Source organism: Tinamus guttatus, unplaced genomic scaffold (genome assembly GCF_059628265.1).
Source record: "Tinamus guttatus ecotype Peru unplaced genomic scaffold, ASM5962826v1 Tinamus_guttatus_pri_ptg000512l, whole genome shotgun sequence".
In the NCBI taxonomy this organism is placed as follows: Eukaryota; Metazoa; Chordata; class Aves; order Tinamiformes; family Tinamidae; genus Tinamus; species Tinamus guttatus.
In genome coordinates, this window is record NW_028289046.1 from 159,695 (window position 1) to 182,467 (window position 22,773).

Sequence of the window (22,773 nt, forward strand, 5' to 3'; positions counted from 1 at the left end):
TTCTTAGCTAGAAGAATCCACTATGATCTCAGTATTTAAATAGGATACACGACTTGTCTCCCAAAACACTGCAGCCGCTCGGCTTGGCACACACTGAGACGTGTCTGCGGGGTGAGGGTGAGGGAGGAACAAACCGATCTCTGTGAGGGAAGCAGGAGCGAGTGCTCCAGTAAATCCAGAGAAAACAACAGACAGCAGTTTACCCAGTGGTATTTTGTATTTATTCATTTCTCTTTTTAGGTGGCTCTGATTTTAAATGAGCACCATGGGACAAACGCACTCTCACGCCTCCGTTCTGCGGATCTGCACCTGGCTGCTGCTGTTCTGGCAGGGCAGGGCGATGGGGACGGGCCCGTCGGGTGCCGTGCACCGCCGCGACAAGTCCTCGCTCTGCGTGCTGCGCTTGCTTAAGTCTTCCAGGCTGCTGTTGCTGGGGCCGCTGAGTTTGAAGTCTTCGCTGTTGCTTCGGCTCCAGGAGCTGGCAGTGCTCAAGTTCTCCAGGCTGGAGTCCACCGAGGTCTTCGGCATTGGCGCGGAAGGGTTGTTTAGGTGGTAAACCAGGCTCTGGAAGGAGAGGGGCTGGAGACTGCCCTGTCGGTTCAAAGCTGGGCGCAGAGGCCTTCTCACCTGGGGAGCGCTCTGGGGTGTGTTCTGTGTCTCCCACAGCTGCTTGATGGTGGCCACGTGGGCCACGGGGACCTGGCTGCCCGCCAGGCGCAGCGGCTCCTCACTCACGAGTGCGGCGTGCTCGCCGTGGGCCGCGTGTGGGTCCTGCAGGTTCACGAGGGAGATGCTGCAGCCGTTGGGCAGGATGCTCTCCCTTTCGTCCTCATCTGAGTAACTCGTGCTCTGGGTAGATGCCTGCTGAGCCAACAGCAAGGTCTTGCCTCTAAAAAATCCATCTGCATTTTCCTGTGTTGGAGATTTCATCTTATGCAAGTCACTGTGGAGTAAAAAGGAATTTGGTTATTTTTTAACTGAGCCGCATCCCTACGAGATCTGTCCCAGAGAAGCCTCTCTACCTCATTTAACCCCTGCGGCAACTTCCTCACTCTGAAAGACTCAAGGAACCAGATTTACTTTTACGAGATCTTAGTGTTTCAAGTTGCAACACACTCTTCCTTAATTACCACTTACCTCTGAACATTAGGCTTGATTCAAGAAGTACTTCACATTTATTTTTCACAGGTGAAATGCAAACCATTCCCACCAATTCCCCCATCTCTCACACCCTTCGCTTCCCAGCAAGACTTAGGAACATTTCAGGCCCCATTTAACCCTTCCCCAGCTCTATATTATTGCATGTGTCTAAAAATTCAGCAGGAGCTATCTGAAAGCTCCTGTAAGTCGAGGCAGCTTGGAGGGACAGCATTTCCAATGGGAGCTACACCTGACGGTGCAGAAGCTTGGCACACAGGCCACCCTGTGCAAGATCTCTGGTGTTTCTGCCACCTCCCAGCTTTTTACTTCACATGAACCACTCCTATGGTGTGGGAAGGTTCAAGCAACAAGGCATTCACCACTGCCTGGGCGCTCTGAAGTGAACCCTCCTCATCCCCCATCTCCCCTCCAGCTCTGGCCGTGACCAACCTGTCAGTGGGGTCCTCAAATATCTTCTGAAGCCCTGAGGAGAGACTGCCACTGATGCTGGGACTAGAATTGTGCTCAGGGAAACGTCTCAGCTGCTGTTGTATGGGCGTAGGGTTGGTCAGGGACTTGGTGATGTCCGCAAGAATGCGAGGCAGAGGTCCCAGCTTTGCCAAGGTCGCCTGTAGGAAGGAATTTTCACCCTAATTGGACAACAAGCACCACGACACCCGCCAGGTTTTGGATAACGATGCCCAGAGGCGGAGGGGTGGAGGTGGAAGGAAGGAGGGTGGGTGGTTGTGTGCGGGTGTGCCCGGACCGGGAGGCAGTGTTACGGAGCAGCATAATCACGGCGACGAGATGGATGGAGGAGACCAACGGGGTGCAGCAGACATTGAGGAAAGAAAAGGAAATAGAAAAGAAATTAGGATTGATCCCTCAAAACAAAACAAACAAAAAATCATGCTCAAGAAAACCAAACTGTGGCCATTCCAATGCAAAACTATCATGCAAAGCAAACTAAAGCCAGGCTGGGTGAGGTCAAAGTGAAAACTACAGTATCTACTCATTAAGCAGGGGGGTTTAAAGGCTACAGATTCAGCTAGTGGGAGGGAACTTTCCAGGCAAAGGGAGTCATGTGGTAAAAGAAATGCATGCCAACAGACAAGGAATGCGGCATTCGAGGGTCACGAGAAACTTGAGAGGGTTGAGGGAGGTGGGGAAAAGAAGGTTTTCATTTCAGAAGCCTTTGGGCTTGGCATGCTACACTGATGCCGTCTCCTGCAGCAAATGGTTATCAAAAACTAAGGTGCTTCTCCCTTCTTAAAAGCAACTGCATGAAAACACCAGTGACCCTCATTCCAACACTGCCATGGAAGGTGGGATTAAACGCTTGGCTTCAGGTTTACTCCCACCCTAGCCTGGTGCTGCCCAGGCCGAGCACGGCACCAGCCCGAAGGGGAAGTTGCTCCTTTGGATTCTTTATTTTTGCCCTCTCTGGGTCAAGACTGGTTGCATCAGCTACACGGTGCTGCTTGCTCTCGCGCCCGAAGCAGGAGACAAAAGCGGTACAGACTTAATGCTGAAGTAAAACTCCCTCAAAGACATTCCTCTTTTCAAAGATGTCCTTATTTTCCCCTTGAGCAAGGATCCGGTCACTCCAGAGAGAGGTCTCTTTACAGAAGCTTTCTTACAGCGCATCTCTTGCTCTATTAAGATCTGTGAGGTTACTTGTCTCCTCAATTCCCACTCACTACCCACAGTAGAACAGCACTGCAGTGTAACTTTATCCCTTAATTCTCTTTATAGCAATCCACTATGCCAGCTCCCAGGGGCCTGCTAGGATAGATCCATACATCTAACCTACAGAAAGGACAAAGCACATCTGCTTTAAAGCTTTACGTCTGGCTCCTTCCCCTCCCAGCTGCCCGAGACATTTAGGACGTTTTCGTTTGGAGAGCAGTACCCATTTGCCCTGTAGAAACTGGGTTTCCCTTGACCTGATGGCCTGAGCAGCTGGAGGAAGGTGGCACAGTTCGTGGCACGGATGGATTTACCCCAACTTATGGAAATGGTGGAACTGGTTTTTTACATGCTCCCTTTGCCTGTTTTTCCGAGCTTGCTGAGCTGTCTTTATAACAAAGATTTTATTGCCTTGACACTATGAGTGCAAACTCTGCGCATGTATGACGAAAACAGATAAAACAAGACCACAAACTGTTATCAGCCTAAGATTAACTGAGATTAATATACATTATCCTTCTGAGTCAAGGACATTTAGATTTACTCTGATGCACAAAGCTCAGTGCCTTCTTTTAAATAATGCGCTGTGAGAAAAGAAATATCCAACAAATCATTATCTTGGCAGACCATTCTAGCAACAAAAATCATTAGCAACACATTGCAAGTCACCTCAGCTCTCCAGTTTCAAAAGACACAGAATACAGACAAAATAATGCAGCTCCAAAAGTGCAAATATGGAACAGTTTTAAGTACTTTCAGGAAAAAAAAAAAATGCTGACATGGAGCTCAGCTTTTCTGACTCTTGTCAGCTTTACTTGTTAACAAGGTTTTAATGATTTGGGGTCTTGCAGGGAATGTAGCTGGGGAAGAACCACCCAGACTCTGCTCTTGTGCAGTTCAATGGCCCCAGTGCTCAGAGCTGCAGCCAAGCGTCTCCCGAGGGGAGGAAGGAGCGTGGCTCTGGCAAGGGCCCCTCTAAGCTAAAAGCTAATGCAAACGTCACAGAAACGGACGAATCTCAGTGGGTTTGGCCCTGGTCTTCCAGGAGAGCAGTTCTGCCTGGCCAGGACGTGACTTTAGCCCAAGCTGGGCAGGGGAGGGTCCAGCCAGGTGCCTCAACTTGGCTCCAAAAGAGCCACCCCCCAGCATTTCCATTTCCCAGCCAAGCACTCGAGTGCTGCCCTCTCTGCCTGATCTGGGTGTCCGCCCCAGCAGTGGGGCCCAGCTGCCCCCAGCAGCCGCCCCGGGGCCTCCCGGAGCCGGGGGGGCCGCAGCTGGAGCGCGAGGGGACTGTTGGGCAATGGCCCTATCGCACATTCCTCTCCCCAGCCGCTGGGCACTCTCTCCCCAGCGCGGCTCCGGCTGCTCCCCTGATGTCTCCTCGTGTTTACGGTCGCTACGCTACAATCGCCGCGTTCGCCCTCCCAGGCCTCTGCTCCGCTTTACCTCATCAAGCTGGGAAACAACCTCACACAAGAGGGAATGCAGAACAGAGAGCTCTCTGCCCACGTCGATGTAGCCCTCAAACCCGGGCATGTTGGAGATGCTCTCTGGATTAGAAATCTCGAGCAGAAAATGCTTCATTCCTCCCCACTCATGTTCCAGAAAGTCATTCATGAAGGCCATGTACTCTTCCTTGTTACCAAACCTGCAAGAAAGGGGAGGGAAAACTCAGTCAACAACCACCACAAAAAAGCACAAGAGTAAAATAACTGTCCGAAAACATTTCATAGTTATCTTTTGACTTGCCTTTCTGAAAAGGTGTCTGGAAGGGGAGAAAATGGGCAATTTAAGAGATTCCCTGCTTTCTCGACTTGGTTAAATACTAGTAACTTGCCACTCATACTGTCAACAAGGGGGTTGGTAACATCTCTTCCCTCCCACAGACTTGGTTTCTCTCCAGCACCTTCCCTGCACCCCTTTCCCTAACGGAGAAGTGCCCCGGGCCTATGTTCAGCTGGGAACCTGGGAGGTGGAAGGGGAAAAAAAACATGATTCTTGGCAGGAACGACACTTTTTTTTTTTAATAGCATAAAACAGGCACACACAGGCATGCTAAACCATTAACCTCTTCGTGCTTTTCTCCTGTGTCCCTCTACTGAATTCAGAGCAGCTCCAGTGTCTGCATTCAAGTTGACTCTGCCTAACTCAGCTCTGGGCTGTTCCAAAGGGAATGGAGGAAGTTTCTTCCTTTCTAAAGTATGTTCCAATTTGCCCAAGAATCAGCAGTCTGCAAAAATGACCACTAGGCAGGGCTCTCCTTACTTGACCTGATTTGCACCCCTAGAAGCAGAGATTTCGAGGTCATCCCCACCACCTACTTAGCAAAATTGGCCAGATTCTGAATCACTTTAGCAATAAGCGTGAGGGTGCGGGATGTCCGGTCGTCAGGATACTCCTGCATGAGGTAGAAGAGGCTGGGGGACATGATAGCAGGACTCAGGAAGCGCAGGAAGAGTGAGGCGCTGATCAGGCGCTCGCTGATGTCCTCCTTGCCCCTGCTCAGGCACTGCTGCTTCCACGATGCAAACATCTCCTTCAGCTCCCGAGGGAACACGCTGAAAAACAGCAAGCAGAGACACAAAACTGTGTGGGCAATGACAGGCAGCAAGTCAAAATGGTGACCAATCGCTTGAAATAATTAACTGTGAGAAATCATCCTTGACTCATATTTTCACTCCACCTCTCTAGGCCAGGAAATGTCATTAGACATCTATTCTTAGACCACCATTTAATCTGGTGATTCTTAAGTACTGGTTAAATCATCTCTTGTTCAAACATGTGAAATGAAGCTGTTTTCAGACCCACCGATGTGCAGACTAAAAACCACCACGACCACGCTGGAACAGAGTGCTCCAGATATTTAAAACAAACTGGATCAAAACGAACTATATAACTCTATATTAACTATAACTGAAATTTGTACATTGCTTGTACAGCTCTTCCACTGCTTTGCATATACTTTGCCCTGAAGCAGAAAGGACATTTTTTTTCCAAGGACACTCAGTAGCAGAGATTAATAAAAATCTTTCGGCCAGTGTGATTTCCCACACTTTTTGGTTTTACCATTCTAAAGGGGCTGAGACAGAGTTGTCTATACATACCAAACCCACTTTTTATTCCGAGCTCCCGCTAAGCTGTCTTTTCCCTTAACTCCCTCCTTGTTCAGGCACAACTCACTATCCGTCCCCTGTAGAAGACTTCAGCAGAAGCTCCCGCTGGAACCCCCTGGTTTAGGCAGCAAAGTCACCCATGATATTGCATCTCAGGTAATAAGGCAGTGAGAAAAGGAAACAAGGCAGTCTCAGAAGATAGACGGCTACTTCCTAGCACGACTGCTGGCTTCACATCCTTAGAAGAGGAATTCACACCTTCCACTCAAAAGAGCTGTGAGGGAGAAGGAGGAGAGAGCACCTCACCAGTAGGAATTGATGATCTTGCAGAAGGCCAGCTCGCAGCACTTTTTCAGGTTGCTCTGATGGTCTGCTAATTCACTGGGTGAGCACTTGCTGGGATCCACTTCGCAGTTTTCATCTGACTCATACTGAGCTTTGATGAACTCTCCTGGGCACAGGAAAGAGGAGGACAGACCACAGTCACTAGAGGAACAGCCTCCCTGATGCACCTTTCCATCCTGCTTGTGCCTTTCCAGAGCAACCTCGCTGCCTTGCAACACGGCCTCCAGACACCAGACCTTGGTGGCCTGGCTCCTCTGGCTCTCCCAGAGGAATGAGGCTTTGCTACTCGTCCTCAGGCCTTCCCCAGGAAATGCACTTGACAGTGACGTTTATTTTTATTATCTCTAAACTCGCTCTCCTTACATTTCAAATCTGGCTCAGAGATAAGACTAATACTCCAGCGTGAGATAAATCCTGCTTGTTTTCTCAGTTTCTTACAAGAACATCTCACAATACCTCTGTCGCCTGCATCTTCCAAAGCCCTTTGCGTTTCTGTAGTCCTTGGACACACATTTGAAAAAGGATGAGGTTTCTTTTGCTTAATATATTTAAATGCACCATTCACCTTTTTTTCTCTCTCCTTTTTTTTTTTTTAGACTTATGCTAAGAAATGTTTTTTAAACTGCTGCTGTTCACCAGACAAAACCTTCATTCATTTGTTTAATGATTCAGTGTCTTCCGAGTTCACCTCCTGCCATGACCTTGCCGGCTCTGAGCTAACACCCCAAGGCTTGTTCGTGCAAAGGGGTTTTGTTTTTTGACCTCTGTTTTCTTAAAAGGCCTTAACCAACCATCCAGCCCGTCCAAGCTAAAGCCAGCAGTGTTCTTGCAAGCAGATCAGCTGCCACATTTTCTTAAACTGGTTTGCTTGGGTCCAAAATCGTCCTGCTGAGGGCATCTAGATCACTTACTTGCTAAACCATCAGCATCACTTCTGTGGGTGAGCTCTGTTTTAACTGTTGCTTCCTGGGTTATGTTTTTCCCTTAAATGTCTTTGAAAGACATTCTTTGTGGTCCACGAGGCTCTGTCTTAATCGTGTATTGAGACGCTCTCGCAGATAAAATAAACAGCTCACACCAACGTAATGTCACTAACTCTTTCAAAGAGCACGGCATCGGAGTGAACTGCCTAGCGACACTCAGCACGTGATGAAGAATGAGAGGGATATATTGTCACGAGCAGCCTTGCCCTGGGCACCAGACAGGCTGCATGACAGATGGCGTATCTCCATCTCCAACACTTGTGATTTACAGTCTTATCACTCAGCACCAATGTTCTAGACCACGGGATAAAAGTCATTAATTTTCATTCCGGCTTCACCACTACAGCCGTGGTCCTTGGATGGGTCACCTCCCAGATCCCAGCACACAGAGTCCAGTCCAGTTCCTTGACTTATTGTTCTCTGCAACTGGATTAGCCCTTGCAATACCAAAAAAAAAAAAAAAAAAAAAAAAAAAAGGTTGGCACTTTCTTACCTAGTGCATCGTGAAGATACTTTTGCCCTACCAATTTTAGGTATTCCTCAACAGCTTTGGTAGCAAGTGTGTTCTCCCTGAAGATCAAGACATCGTGCTCCCCACAACGATCTATCTCAGACATCACCAAATCTGTCAAGAAGTCCTGAAGAAAAAAGTAACATGGGCAGAGGTTATTCTAACTGGACTCAGTCACGCTAGGCAGAAGCCAAGGAGGAAGGATAAACACAGGAGCAAGAGGATCACTGAAATAACTGTCTAGCATTGGACATGGGGTGCCAAGGACTGCTTTTCATGCTGAACACAGACAAACTATACATTTAAAAACCCAAGATGGAAGTTGGGAATCAATTCTTGCAGCTCAGCAAAATTTAATTAAGAAGAACAGCTTACAACAACTTAATTCACAAAATGAAAACAGCTCTGGACTTGGAAAAAAACGTTGGCATACTTGCTGTGGATCTACATGCATGGAAGTAACGATCGAGTTTCATCACTGTGAAAAACCACTTAATATAGGGCTTGGTCCTGTAGTAATATTTCTTTCCTCAAGTGATAAGTGCTTATGAGCCAAGGACACTCGGCACATCACAAGAAACACTCAGTACTTAATGAATCTCCAGGACAGGAGCTGTATTTTTGTCCAAGGTTTTTTACTTTTCAAAAGAAAAAAATACCCATGATCCTAAATTAGGACTAAATGATAACTGTGACTTGCTAGTGCTGCTCCAACCATTAGTGTCCTCCAAAGAGCGCTGCAGCGAGGCATCCTAGCCCTACTGATTATACAAAACTAATGTATCAGTACAAAATATTCAGAACAAACTAGTGCAAATATTCAGAACAAATTAGCTATTGCTTTCTGATGAAATTTGACAAAAATATTTTCACATGGTGCAGGCTGGGGCCATGCAGCTCTATCAGCACCACCACAGTGTGAGCTGCAAAGGTTCCTTGGTAGATGTAGGCTGTGGCAGCCCAGGCTGCTCAACGTGTCTAGAAAAGAGACCTTCAAAAATACTGTGGCACTGCAAAGACAAACTGATCACATCAACGTGCCTACTCCTTGCAGCTAGCACTGCAGGAATCCAAGGGCTGCTTTCCAAAAGCATTTTAGTACCATCCTAGAGGAGTTATCCCAGCTAGCAACTTCCCTGGATTCGAGAAACAGCGTGGTGAGGAACAAGCTCTTATCGAGAGAGCCCCCCTTCAGAGGGGCACGTCAAGGCGGGCAGGGTACATGACTACGGGCACACGAGAGGCTGTTTCACAGCAGCTGAGTGGGGCTGTCACCTGGATGCTGCCAACGGCTGCTCTTCCACATCTCAAACCCTCACACTTGTGTTTGGGGGCGCGTAACTCACCCCGCCGGCTACAGCTGGGCACCCCTCTCACACACCCAGCTTGGCAGGAGCAGCCAGGTAAATCGATGCCTTTTAATACTTCTCAAAATTGTCTAAGCCCTACAGGACATTTTCACGCACTTTTTTCCCGTATGCACACAGAAGTCCTGATAACATCCCTGGGGCAGCTGGGATCAACACTAACTGAGCACAGCTTCTGTAAAAGCTGTTCAAACCCTGACCAAAGTCAGGGAAGTGATTCCAGGGCTGGAAGTGATTAACTGATCCAGCCTGAGACAACAACGGCAGTTCAGCCCATCAGAGGCATTTCTGGAAGTTACTTTCTAGCTTATTTCTCTCTTAAGATTCCTAAACACTCAGGTGCTCAGAACAGTCCCCAATGCTCAGAGCAACATAAGGTTGGATGGTCCCTCCTACTTCCTCCTCTTCACTTGGCACAGAGTATCTTCAATCTTGGCATCAACCAGGGCACTTGCTTGTTGGTAAGACACCCATCCACATGCATTTGCCCAGGTCCTCAAAGGTATTTTCTAGACCCTTTTCCTAGCTTTCTATCCCATATCCAGAAATGCCACAGGCACCTTCTGCTGCTGTGTGCGGTCAGGCCAGCCCAGGCTTCCTACTTTCTGCAGCCCCAGAGACACCCGCTGCGAGCAGCAAGAGGGAGTCACTTGGACAGGGGCCGCCTGCTCTTACCTTTGCTCTCCCTGTGCTCTGCAGGATGTGCACCAAAGCACCAGCCATCTCCTCCTTTTTCCTGATGCTGATCACTGGTTCGAGCATGGAGCACAGCGTAGTGTAGTTGCTGGTAACAAATTCTGCAAATTCTTTGTATTGCTCCATGGGCAAGATGGTTATGGTCTGGTAATGGGACTTGATCCGAATGGAAGGTCCCCCTGCTTTCCCTTTCTTGGGTGCAGATGGGCTCACTGCGTACCATTTTTCCATAAACTGGTGACCAGTTACGCTGGCCACGGGAATGTTGACCAAGCCCACATAGTATTCTTGTCCTTTTTCTTGTTCTTCTCTACATCCTTGTAGAGGTGAACTGTGATGCTTTGAAGAGGCGGGAGGCTGTAGAACTCAAAGTGCTCTCCCCAGAAAATGTTGTCAGCTTTTGTTTTGCTGGTGGTGCGGGCAAAGAGAGTGTCATCAAGGCACAGCTCACAGAAGTACTTTTTCTTAGGGGTCAGGTCCTTTGCCTCCATGATCCAAAGACGAAGCACATTCTCAGCTCGACGGCAGTTGTCCTGCATGGAAGAAAGATCTCAGCTTTGATTCAGAATCTCTAGGAAATTCAACATATTCTCTCCTAAAGCAGAAGCAAATTGCTGTCTACTGCATGACAAAGGTAGGGACTAGAACATTTTTCTTCTCAGAAAGCTGCCAGGGAGGCAGCATGCCAGCTCCAGAGCTGACCTACCGCATGTTTACCCACGGAAAATTTGACTTCCTTTCACCCAGCTCTGAAATCCCTTTTCCTTTTGCCAGTGCTGTACTGCACCATTAAGCCATAGAGCTCCATGTCCTTTGCTTCCTTATTTCTGGAATTTCCATTACCTTATTTGGCTGCACTGCTCTGCGTACATTTTCCATCCACTTGTCTCTCTCCGCTGCTGAGGAACAGCTGAAACATTTACTGCCAGTGGAGCAGGTTACCTGCAATATATAAGTGATCAGCTGAGATCAAGCAAGTCCAGAAGACATGGACGATCCTGCAAAAAGTAAAGATGACAACTAGGAATGTTTGAGAAACAGGGAGTAAATATGAAAAAGGCAGGAAAGCATTAGAAGATCCCAGAAAGCAGAGATGGAGAGGCCCACAGAAAACAGAGAAAAAAAAAAGTCAGTTCAAATTAATATCAAACTAAAAGGAAACATATGAAGGGCCAAAGGTTACTCTTAAAAGACTCTTAAACATCTTACAATACATCTGGCTATAATCAGCCAGTCAATTATTTTTTACACTTGTTAATTGATCCATAGCTATGAAATACTTGCAGTTTTCCCCAGAAAATCCCAGGTACTGGATGATTTGGTCACAAACAGCGCAAAGACAGAACTAGCAGTGTGTTGACACAAGGAAAAACTCCCTGGAAATGGTGACTTCACGGAGCTAATGCCAAGTGAGCAGGAAGAGCTCCTGGCCGAGGCTCAGAGAAGAGCCTGCTACCCGCTGGCTTTCTGCCAGGGCCGCTTCCAGGTTGTACTGCAGAGCTTTAGACACAGGCAAAGGACTCAGCTGAAGCCACATTGACTCTCCCCTGCCACAGCCGCTCGCGACGGCCTTGGGCGCATCCAGCTTGGTGCTGCCCTTGCAGGGAAATGACTGTGCGAGCACAAACAGCCTGTTCTGGAGGCAGCCCGGGTTGAAAAGCAAAGAAGAGCTTTGCTCCCCGCTGCCCGGTGCAATGGAAATGTGCTCAGCTGCCGAAGCTTTTCCTCAAGCAACCTGGGAAGGGGCTGAGCTGCTGCAAGATGCTTCACAGTGGAAATGACATTTCTCAGTTATGGTATATTTTCAAGTGAATTTAGGTGACAGGAGGAAAATCCAGCTTACTAGCTATAGCTACGCTTAGGGCGTACATACACGTGCTGACTAGAAATGCCTAGAGATTTCCCAAGGTAAGAGATGTTCAATTAGAAGATGCAGTAACTGAGAATGTTTTCTCTTTGCTGACTGGTTGAAGCCATCAGGACTTGGGGATCTCATGCCAATTCGGCAGACCTCAGGAGAACATGTGTTCCCAGTTTGCTCTCCAGCTGCCTCATCACAGGCCAGCATGCTCTAATACATAAGTACTCAAACTGACTGACAGCATATAATCTGCTGGGTGTATGGAAAGTGCTCACCTCAAAGCAGAAGTCTTGTCCAAGGATGCTGCTGTGAAGCGGTTTGACAAAGACTTTTTCTTCTGCCCCAAGATCCAAGGTCTCCACCGCGCTGCCCGGGCTCAGTAAAGACGCATGGGAACGGGACTCTTCCAGCTTTGGCAATCCATGTGACCTGAAGAACAACAACGGGGAAAGGAAACATTATTTTTCTGACCATTTCTAAGAGATGTGGCAACATCCCGCAGAAAGCTACGACTTGTTGGTGTTTCTTCAACTAGGGAAATATTTGCTAACAGCAAAAAGCACACTTACATCTCTAAATCTCTAAACCAACGCAGAATGGTAGCTGCTCTTGTTAGAGCAACAATACCCGCTGCAAGATACAATTTTTTTTCTTAAGATATAGAGTCTTTGACCTAAAATCAAACACAATAATTTCCGCTTTATGGCGCTCAAGTCATTTAGCTATACTGAAGTTTTGCAATTAATGCTTCCCCTTTTCTTCCTCCCCATGTCTCCACTACTCACTCTTAGCGCCCAGCCCAACACCTGCAGCTCTTCTCTCTTTTAGCTGACCAGCCCCTACGTCCCTTGGCTTGGGCAGGGTCACCTCCACAACACCGTTGTAGACTAGCGTGGGCTCCTCTTTGTCCCTATAAATACCCCTCCCTCCTCCAGGCATTTTGGAACCAACTACCCAAGGCACTGAAAATTTTTCTGTATTCTCCCAGTTCGATTTTACGGTGACATTTGTGTGCAGTAGGAAGATCTGCTGTCAACAGCCCAGTAAACAGGTGATGGCATCTTTACCTTGGGCCCTTCTTCCCCAGGGCTGACACCGAGCTGATAAGCTACAATAAAGACACAATACTTTTAGGCCTAAACTAATGCTTTCACTTCCGAAAACAAACTACAGGTGAACTGGATTTTGCCCCAGCAGCATGCGAAAAACAACATGAGGACAGCCTCGATTTCCTTCTCAACCTCACAGGGCTTTGCTTTATAGAGCTACACAACAGTTGGCAGGGCTCCATGTTTGTCAGAGCAAGAAAAGGTAGATGTTATCAGTTACCCTGGCCCTGGAAGTCTGCACAGCATCATGGTGCCATCAAGCACTACCTGCTTAAAACGGGAAAGGGCTGATTCATGGGGCAGGATAGGGGTGTTCCTACTGCCCTGCAAGGAGAAACAAACAGGGGCAGGGAGAGCAGGAGATGGGGAGGAAATGGTCATTCCCTCCTATGAATTCCAAATAATTACACAGACTCAGCTACTTTATGCTACCTTCTTTTGCACCCAAACAATTGGAGCTGGCTTTGCTGTTGGAAAAACCTCCAAAGAGCAGCATAGTTCAAAACACAGATGAGATCTTGTTGGCCGCCTCTTCCCTCCAGCCCTTCTCCTTCCAGCATCCTAATCTCTTCTTCATCTTAAGAGCTTCATTCCCACATGACTTCAGAGTTGTTTTTCTTGCTATTGGATCCACCAATTGCATTTTGCAGGTGCTCTGAGATACACACTGACACTTTGGGGTGGTGGCAGGTGGTGGTGGGGAGAGAAGAAACTATTTTCAAGTTTATCTTTATGATGGAACTGAGTTTCCCTTGTGGTTTGATTGATGAAGCATCCTTAGAAAAGCAGTAGACTTAACTACAACCTTTCAGCACCCCTACATGCAGCTGCCTGCGTGGCCAACCAGCGGGAACAGAACTCCATGAAGCCTCAGGCTTTCCAACAGAAGGTACCTATGAGGTGGAGCAGTGCCTAGACACTTCCCTTCTCCAAGCAGGACTCATCAGTGCTCTTGACTCTCACGATCCTGCAGCACGAGGTTTCACCAACCCAGCAGTCAAGCCTGGCACAGGGCTCATGCTTTTGAGCCGTGCTGCTCATTCGCACAAAGGTCTCTCTCCAAACAAAGCTCCTCTCGGCTTCTTCCTGCTTTGCTGCTCTCCAAGATGTTCCTTTTCCACGCTGTGTGCCCTCCGCTTGCTTCGGCGGACACACGGCCGAAAGGAGGAGGATCACGTGGACACTTGTCCTTATCCAGGGTTCTCTGCACCACTGGCTTCCCAAATCCCAGTGTCGGGCCCTGCCACCCTGTTCATTTGCCTCCTGGATCCTTGTTTTTAAATCCGTGCACAGGAGACTTGGAGGACAAAGGGAACAGAGCAGTGCCGGGCCGTGCCAGCCCCCGTGGATGGAGTTTTATGCTTCACACACAACTGAAGAAAACCCACGTGCCACTCAGGTCTAGCTGACAATTCATGCCCACGCTGGCAGGCAGTAGAGGAAGATCCATTTTTGAAGAGAGGAGAGGGCTTTGTTGTGGAGCAGATCATGCATCAAAGCAAAGTAATAGCGACTCATTGTAAATATGCTTATTGACCTTCCTAAAATAGTATCCTTTCCACTGGAAAAGGATGCTTCATCAGCCCACATTTACCAGGAGTGCCATGTTATGGAAACACTTATGTCCTTTACATTATTTATGGCAGAGATTTTTGCATCACAGAACTTGAAAGAAAGCTGGCGACAGAAGTCACTAAAAGCAAAAAGTACTTTACCACAGGGTAACCTTATTTAATATGGTTATGCTCACTGCACTGTTTCATGCAGCCAAGTTGCAGCTTCCTGAAAATAGGGATTTATAACAAAATTAACTCCAAACGGACTGCATGACATTGCCGGGACTAAAGGGACAGCATCAGCCACCACGGGTGAGCAGCAGCCGTCCGCTCCCCAGCTCCTCACGTCAACAAGACCTCCAACACCCACAGCCATCTCCACAATTTTATGGCACTGCCTTTCAGATGGAGAAGACAGAATCATCGATTGAAATGGCACAGCATGACAGGCTCAGCTAATGAATTCTGCTCAGCTAAGGGAGAAGCAAAAATGCACTGAACAGCAGAAGGGCAGAGAGCTCTTAAGTACAGGGCAATCTATTTTTCACTCTGTCTGATACTCCTGCTGAGCTACTGCGGAATGAAATGCACTCTAAGGTTTAATGAAGACAATTAAGAGACTTTACAAATAGTTAGGAAAAAGCAGCTTTTACCTGCCTCTTATATAATCCATTTCCAGCCCAAAGTCCCAGCAAGAGACACAAGCAAGAATTTAGCAGAAGGAGCTCTTAGATGGATAGAATTAAGCTCCTTATTGAGTTCTCTCATTTTCTGAGAAATAGATGCTCTGTTCACTGTAGGACTCCACCCTGCAGCAGCTACACAACTACGGCCTTAGCCAGGTCCCTTCGCGTGCCGGAGCGGCACCGCGTGTCCTCGGGGCTGGCCAGGGCTGCTCACTCCGACCTGCCTGCACCTGCAGCCCCGGGGCAACTGCGTGCAGGCAAAAGGCACTAAAACCACCCGATCCAGTGGTTTTCTATCATGAAATCTAAGGCCCATCGTTTACTTGCAGGGATGCTGAAGAAGAAAAAAGTATTTGACTGCAGATGCTTAACCTGACCTTTTTTGTCAACTGTTAAGAGTAGTTAAAGGTTTCAGCCTTGTGTTGGTGCTGCATCGCATATCCTAACATATCAGTCAGTTCCAAACGCACCCATCTGCCAGCTGGCAATAAAATCCTTCCCTCACTTACCTCTCTGGGCTTGTGCTCAGCAATACTCACGCCGTAGATGGGTGAGATCACCTGGGAGATGCTCTGACTCTTACCTGTCATCGGCGTTGTGCAGAGTAGGGAGACAGAGACTTGTGTTCCTGTCCAGTTTTGACTGGCTCTTTGTCCTCTCAATGGAGCCTTTCAGACGTTTACTGAAGAGGCCCTAAAACGAGAAGTCACAGCAGTGAAGCAGGGAACCTCTTGTGCCAGGAACAAATCAATCAGGGCAGTGTCACTGCATCCACACTCAGTGATTCCCACCAACCGCCGTGAGGGATCTGCTGAATTGGGATTCCCAGAACAGAAAGAGGGGCAGGACAGGATCATTGATGACCGTTCCCCTGCGTGACAGCTTTGAATTGCAACAAGCGGCACTGCTCATGTTACAGGTGAACTTCAGTGAACTCCAATTACTACTCAAAAGACTCAAAAATTAAACAAACAACCCCCCTCCGCTATTAGCGAGCAGTAGTCTTGGCTACTCAGTATTTGACCCTATGCTCCCCTTCACACACCATGTTTTTAGTTCTTGGATTAAGACTAGAAGATGCCTTGTGTCTATTGCATCCAAGCTCTCTTTTTGGACTGGGATACAACAAGCCTTACCAAAAAACAGGCAGTGTCAAAACTCTCACTATCCACACTTGAAAAATCTCTGAATATTTCAGTATTAGTGACTTCATATACTTTTCCAGGTGCTGTTTTGAAGCAAAACTCAACCCAAAATCTACCCAGGAGCTAAACATATTACATGTCCAGCTAACCTGCCTTCTAAACAACTGCTGCTGGGCTGCTGGTACCACCGCCTGCACCTCCTCCTCCGAGCCCGTGCTCTGCAGGGCCACGAGGACAGGGAGCCACATGTTCCCCTGGCAGCGCCACTGCAGCTCCAGCTGCTGACGGGCAGCGCCAGGCACCTCCGCGCGCGGGGAAGTCACGGCTGTTTCCAGCAGGCATCGCTCCACCCTGCGCCACAGCCCCGCGTGGGGCTTGGAAGACAACACACATTTTAAACCATATTGCATCAGATCCTGCCAGGGCTTGCAGGCACACGTGCGTGCGTTCCTCAGCATGATCCGAGCAAACAGAGAGCTCCTTAATCCAGTAGGATTCAGCCGCACTTGAGGGGCGGAATCAGCTCTCCCCCTCCGCAGAGCAGCTGCACGGAGCCGCCATGGGTGCCCCTTCCTTTACCCCCTTCATTAGGAACATTACAGGCTCAGCAAAAATAACATGCCATCACCAACCTAGAGGAACTTTTCTCCTAGCCAAAAATTGAATATAGAATGCAAACCCTGGCAGCAACTTCAGAAGTATTTATTCTTCTGCTGTTGCTGCCTACGTTAATGCTGATGTGTCATTATTTGCAGCCTTAGATCCATCCTTGAGAAAAAAGCAAACTACGGATCTACCAGAAATATCACCAGTAATATACAGCAGCAGGTACCAAAACCACCTGAAAAAATGGAAATACTCCTTCCTCCTCAGAGCCTGTTTATACATTATGGTATTTCAACCTCCATCTCCAGTTCAATGGGAAAATTTGCTCTCCTGGAGGAAAGCGGGACTCACTGGCACTTTGAAAGGAGACGTGTTCGCCGCATCCATGGAGTTGGTCTTCTCCGACGTGCTGGTCCCCGAGATGCTCTGTCTGCAAGGAGACCTCTCTGCCGAGACCTCTGAGAGAGAAGAGGAGGGAGGTGAGTGGGCGCAGGAGGGCTCTGCGCCGCACCGCGCGGGCGCCCCGACACAGTTTTGAGTGCATTAAAACACTGCCCAATTCCTCCATCTCTGATTTACTCGCTAAATTACAATGGCATTTCCGCTCACAGACTCAAGGTTATGAATCCCTCTTGCTCATAGGCAGTAAGCAGTTAAAATAAAAAAAACACTGGTGCAGATCAATACCCGCTGGTATTTATGATTCGATTGCTGTTTGTTCGCTACTATTCCAAAAACTTTATATTATTACGAGCTTTCTTCAGGGATGGCGTTACCCACGATGCCCTGGCACGTGGGGTTTGGATGGCGCCGGAGCCAGGACGCGCAGCCCCTGCGGGCGCCGCAGGACAAGATGGAGCATCGCGGAGGGTAAGCAAGCCGGCCCTGCAGCGCGGCGCTGCGGCTCCAGGCTGCCTGTTAATTAGGGAAATAACGAGCAAAAGAAACCACAAGTCTTCAAGTCTTATGAGTAGTTTACCTAGCAGATGCTGAGCGTGCCGACAGTTTTTGAGCTTTCCTACAAGCTTTGAGAATGAACGCTAAGGAGCTGGAGGCAACTGCAGTATTAGGCCTGGAGTTGAAACCAGTCTGGGGCAGCGTGACAGATTTGGGCTGAAGAGCCCCCGTGGTGCCCCGCAGCAGCTCAGCCCCATAACGGTGCTGTGGGGCTGCCCGCTGCGGGGACGCTGCTGAGCCCGGGGAGCCGCTGCCCGCACAGGGGTACCCGAGCCCCGCTCCCCCGCCGCGGGCGCGCAGGACGCAGCGCGAGCAGCACCTCTGGATGCAGAGCTGGCATAAAGCTCCGGTCGCACCCTCCTGCGCCGCGAGACACGGCCCCGGCGCAGGGGACGCAGCGTGAACGGCAAGCAGCAGCACACGATGCAGCGCTGCAGGGAAGCTCCCATCGCGCCCTCGGCGTCGCGCTCCTCAGCGCAGCGGGCGGGAGCATGAAGACAAGCGCCCGGTCATGCCGGGAACCCGCGGGACACGCAGGTGCGCGGCGCTGCGGACTGGCGGCGCCTTGTGACATCACGACAACAACGGTTCCGAGCTGCACACAACGCAGCGCCATTCCCCGGTTCCCAGGGTTCCAAACAACAGGCTGAAACTACAGCTCCTCAAAGGCAGCCCTAGGACCCGCGACAGCGCTCAGCGGCTTCGCTCCCCTCCCATCACCATCCTCTGCCCCGACCACTCATCTTTGCTCCTGAACATTCAAGTTATGTTTTTCGCTCACAGTTAAATTCCCATTTGGCCCACAACACACTTGGGAATCTCAGAAGAGAAATGGATCTTATAAACCTGTAGAAAGGATTATAAAGGATGACATGCCCTTATTACACCGCTGCCAGCTGTGGGAAGAGTCTCGAGTGTCCCTTCTCCCCACAGCAAGTGCAGACTTTCATTAGAGGTAGGATGTGGAAAAAATGGGGAGCAGGAGAAATTCTCAAGAGAAAACCTGCAGTTCTTCTGTTCATTTCCCCACAATCCTTCTCTTGCCCAGCTCTACACCCTTCCCTGCTCCCCAGTTTCTCTATGGTGATTACCCTTCCATCTCCATCAGCATCTTCAGGACAGCAAGGGTCCCAACTGGCTGCTTCCCTCCTCCTTCCTGGTAATTCACAGGCGGCCTGGAGCACTGTGGGAAGACTGCTAGAGGAAAAGCACCCTGACCCTAAAGCGTACCTTGGACAAAGGTAAGTGAAACAACAAGCTGATGGGAAACTCTGCTCAGTTCCACGAATGTCCCATGGCCCACGCAGTTTGGCAAAAGCAACACTCATTAATAGCAAGGTGCCACGGGGCGCTTTAGTGCCCTGTCTTGCCAGCAAACTTCAGCCAGCTTAACGTACACCTTGCTTTAATTGAGGAATTGAGTTGGAAAAGAAAGGAAAGGAAAGAAGTCTGCCCAAGGCTGCAGCAATGCAGAGCAAAGGAGGGAGGGGGGAACTGTGGCAAAAATAGGAAGATCTTGTTGCAGATGTCAGAAATGAAAGAGTGAGGAGTGACGAATTGTGCAGCAAGTCTCCAGAGAAGGAGCTTGAGCTGGCTGGGGACAGACCGCGCTGCTTCCACATCATCCAAGTGGAGGTCCCTGACGGACGTCGGAGTATTTTGGCAAATCTCTGGCGCTAGGACCCATGTGTGGCATCCTGCTAATTTCCTCCTCCTAATTCGCACTGCCCAAAGGCCCCCAGGCTGCTGCCATTCCTTCTGCTCTCAGGACGGTACCGCCGGTCCCTTCACTCTCTAGCAGCCCTTCAGCAGCAGCACGAGCTGAAAACGATCTCTTGTTTGCCAGGACCAGGGGCGCCAGCCCTGCAGCTATCAGACATGATGGTAACAGGGGGGAAAAGAAATCCATTTTTGCTTTCCTAAATTCTCATTAAAGCCCATTAAAATGCAAACAGACTTGCACTGTTTCTTCTCCATGAGTGATCACTTTGCTGTCCCTGGGCTACATGACTGTCTCTTTGTAAATCCTCTGCACACGAGAAGAATCACGCTGTAGGTTTAGGTGCCATCAACCTAGGAAACCTTACTACATATATATACTTATATATACAGGAATAAGTACACATATTGTAAAATATTAGATGTATTTTTGACAATGATCTCCACTTTTTTGCATTCACATTCAGCTTTCATATTCAGCTTTGAATTACCAAAGTGAAGGCCCGTGTGCCTCCAAAGACAAATGTGACATTACAGATGCTGACAACCTCATCGCCACCCAGAAAGCATCACGCGTGCAAATCATACAGCCGGGCTGCGGCAAGCTATTTGCAGCAGAAACTACTCTACGTGTTTTCAATCCAGCCTAGGGGAGCTTCGGCTGTTGGGTTTTGGAGGGGTGGCAGGCTCCGTATTCAAAATGCTACACATACACAATAAAATGGATTTTGCGCACACACAAACTTCTCAATTAGCACATGGGAACCAGTCACATCTTTGTGAAAATAACCCAAAACACCTGCTCCGCTCAAGTAATTTTCCCTAGACAAGCCCACTGACACTTTACTCTTATATAGAATGGCCTCCGCTTCTGCTGACAGACTTGGGGCATTCATGGAATGCCCCACAACCAAAAAGGGGAAAATTAAGTGTCCTGGAAAGAAGCTGCTTCCTTTGGCAAATGTTAAACTAGCCAGCTAAGCACTGGCTCCTCGTTCTTGGCTCCATGCCCAGGTGCCACATTCTTCCTCCCAGGCCTTTGCGTTAAAAGGCATTTACTGACTCAAGACATACCCTGCCCTGAGAAATGGTAACTAAGAGGCAGCTCTGCGTGACAGTGACACACCAGTGTCACCTGCTTGGAAGTGATGGTCAGGAACTGGGAAAAGCCACAGCCGGACAAGCCACTCGGCTCCTTCGCAGAGGCCTCGCAGCGCTTCTGCATTCCTCTCCTGTCCTGGATCACGTTTTGGACAAGAAAACAGACTCTCAGGATCACTCAGCGCTACCCCAGGTTGGTAAGAAGCTCAGTACAGCAACGGCCTGGCATTTTAAGACATCAGTGGCTTAAACCATAGTGCCTTTATGAGGGAGCAGCAGAGCCAACAGGAAACGTGCCACCACAGCACTGCAGCCTGTGCCCCAGCGCACGCAGCGCCCAAGCCTCCCTCCTCAGCAGGGCACAGCAACTGCTCATTGAGACAAGCTATTTTTGCAGGACACAGCCAATATATGCGAGTAGTACGCTGGGATAAGGCGTGGAACAGGAAAAAAATATCTGGGATATATCTGAGTTTATCTTCCTAGAATATAAACACCCAAGGACTATCTATCTAAGTGCATCATTTCCTATAATTAATAATGAAACAACAATCCCACGGATAATCCTTAACAAGTCACTTAGCAGTTTAATGAGCTTTGCGGATAACCCTTTGGACTGACCTGCCCCGGCCGTCTCTCACTCGCAGCTCCCAGACGTGGCTGCTCCAACAGAGTTTCTGGAACCATCACGCTGAGGTTAACAGAGAAGGATTTAAGATATTTAATTCTTTAACTAGTAAGAAATGCGAAGTTCCCAGCTTTGGGAAGGGTTTCCTTTGCCCCACTATCTGGAAGCTCCACCTGACACACCATTACCACCCTTCAGCGGGGGACTCCAGATGCCCCAGTGCATTCACACTGGAGGTGGGGTAGCTTTTTGAGAGTTAAAATAAGCTTAAAACACTTCTTAGGTACAAAGACTTATTCAAACAGGCTCTTCTGTGCTTCCTGCTCTTTACTTTCTGGGTCTTGCAAGCAGAGAAGGGCTCAGCTCTTTCTGCTCTATTTTCACACTCGTTTTGTTTCAACACAGAGATCTCCCGCACGTCCCCTGCAAAAACCAACCCTTTTACAAGCCTCCACCATGCCTAAATTAAACAGCATTAAATGGACCCTTTTTCTCAAATGGTCTAAAACTCACTTTTCCTGCCTAGCCGCTAGGACATACTCAGATTTCAGGTCGCACACCCTATTTAATACGTTGTGGTGGTTTGGATGGCACAAGTTTGGATGTGTACGTTTGGAGGGCACAAGTTTGCAAAGCTGCAACAGGTGCCCCCGTACTTGGCTTTGCACCCGGGATGACAACACGAGCACATTCAAAACACTTGAGCCACGTGAGACGACGGCGTTACTCTGCAGCAGCTCTGCTTAGAAGCGGGTTGTGTGGGAGTGTTTGGCCATCCTGCATTTTTTTTTAATAAAGCTTTCACTTCAGTTTGCCATGTGGCTTCATGGGTAAATAATTCCTTAAATGGGTTTTGCTACTGAAATCAGGCTTCCGGGGAATGGCAAGCCTGGAGGAGGTTTTCCAGAAAGAGTGTCAAGATATAGACAGAGGATGACTGCACACCAATTCCTTACCCAGCAACTTACTGTTACATTCAAGAAATAGCCCAGCCTTCATTTCTCAGCCTTCCGATTTTTATCTTTTCCACCAGCTCTCCCTTGTGCTCTTCTTTCCAGGTAAGAACTATCAAACAAATCAATCAATGGATTAAATGATACAACCTTTCCCACTGTATTTGCTCTTTTACCACAGTAGACTAGACCATCCCCATTCCATTCCAAGCTGTATGTATTTTAAGAGATTACGTATTGCTGACATTAAGAGGAGAGTTCCCACATATGAATTCTTGCTCTGAAGCTGCATGCTACACTGCTAGGCACATTCAGCAGCACGAGATCCACGGAGGCTACACAGAAGTGATCAGTGACGTACAAAAAAACCTCAAGAAAGCAGTGAAAAAAACTTGTATTTGAAGTTCAGAACTACAGAGCCATCAATGAGATGAGAAAAACAAAAGAAAAAGACACAAACAAACAAAAACGAACAACCAAAAACAGCCTTCTCTCCACATCTTGATTTCAGAGCTTTTCAACAGGGCACAGCAGATGCAAAGAGTCGACTGCAGCTTCTTCTGATGCAACTGGCACAAACTCTGCCTTTACTTGCCGGGCAAACTCCA

The 22,773-nt window shown here is 48.6% G+C and overlaps 1 protein-coding gene across 1 annotated transcript; it reads right to left on the reverse strand.

The window, feature by feature from the left end:
* Nucleotides 1-282: 282 nt before the first annotated feature.
* Nucleotides 283-18,213, reverse strand: LOC148592822 (ras GTPase-activating protein nGAP-like). Its single transcript, XM_088533660.1, is given in 13 exon segments — nucleotides 283-943; nucleotides 1,591-1,790; nucleotides 4,276-4,477; nucleotides 5,151-5,387; nucleotides 6,249-6,393; nucleotides 7,764-7,908; nucleotides 9,824-10,128; nucleotides 10,131-10,377; nucleotides 10,688-10,786; nucleotides 11,981-12,134; nucleotides 15,640-15,749; nucleotides 17,159-17,265; nucleotides 18,033-18,213. Coding segments are annotated over 13 exon segments (2,793 nt in total).
* Between the last annotated feature and the right edge of the window lie 4,560 nt (nucleotides 18,214-22,773).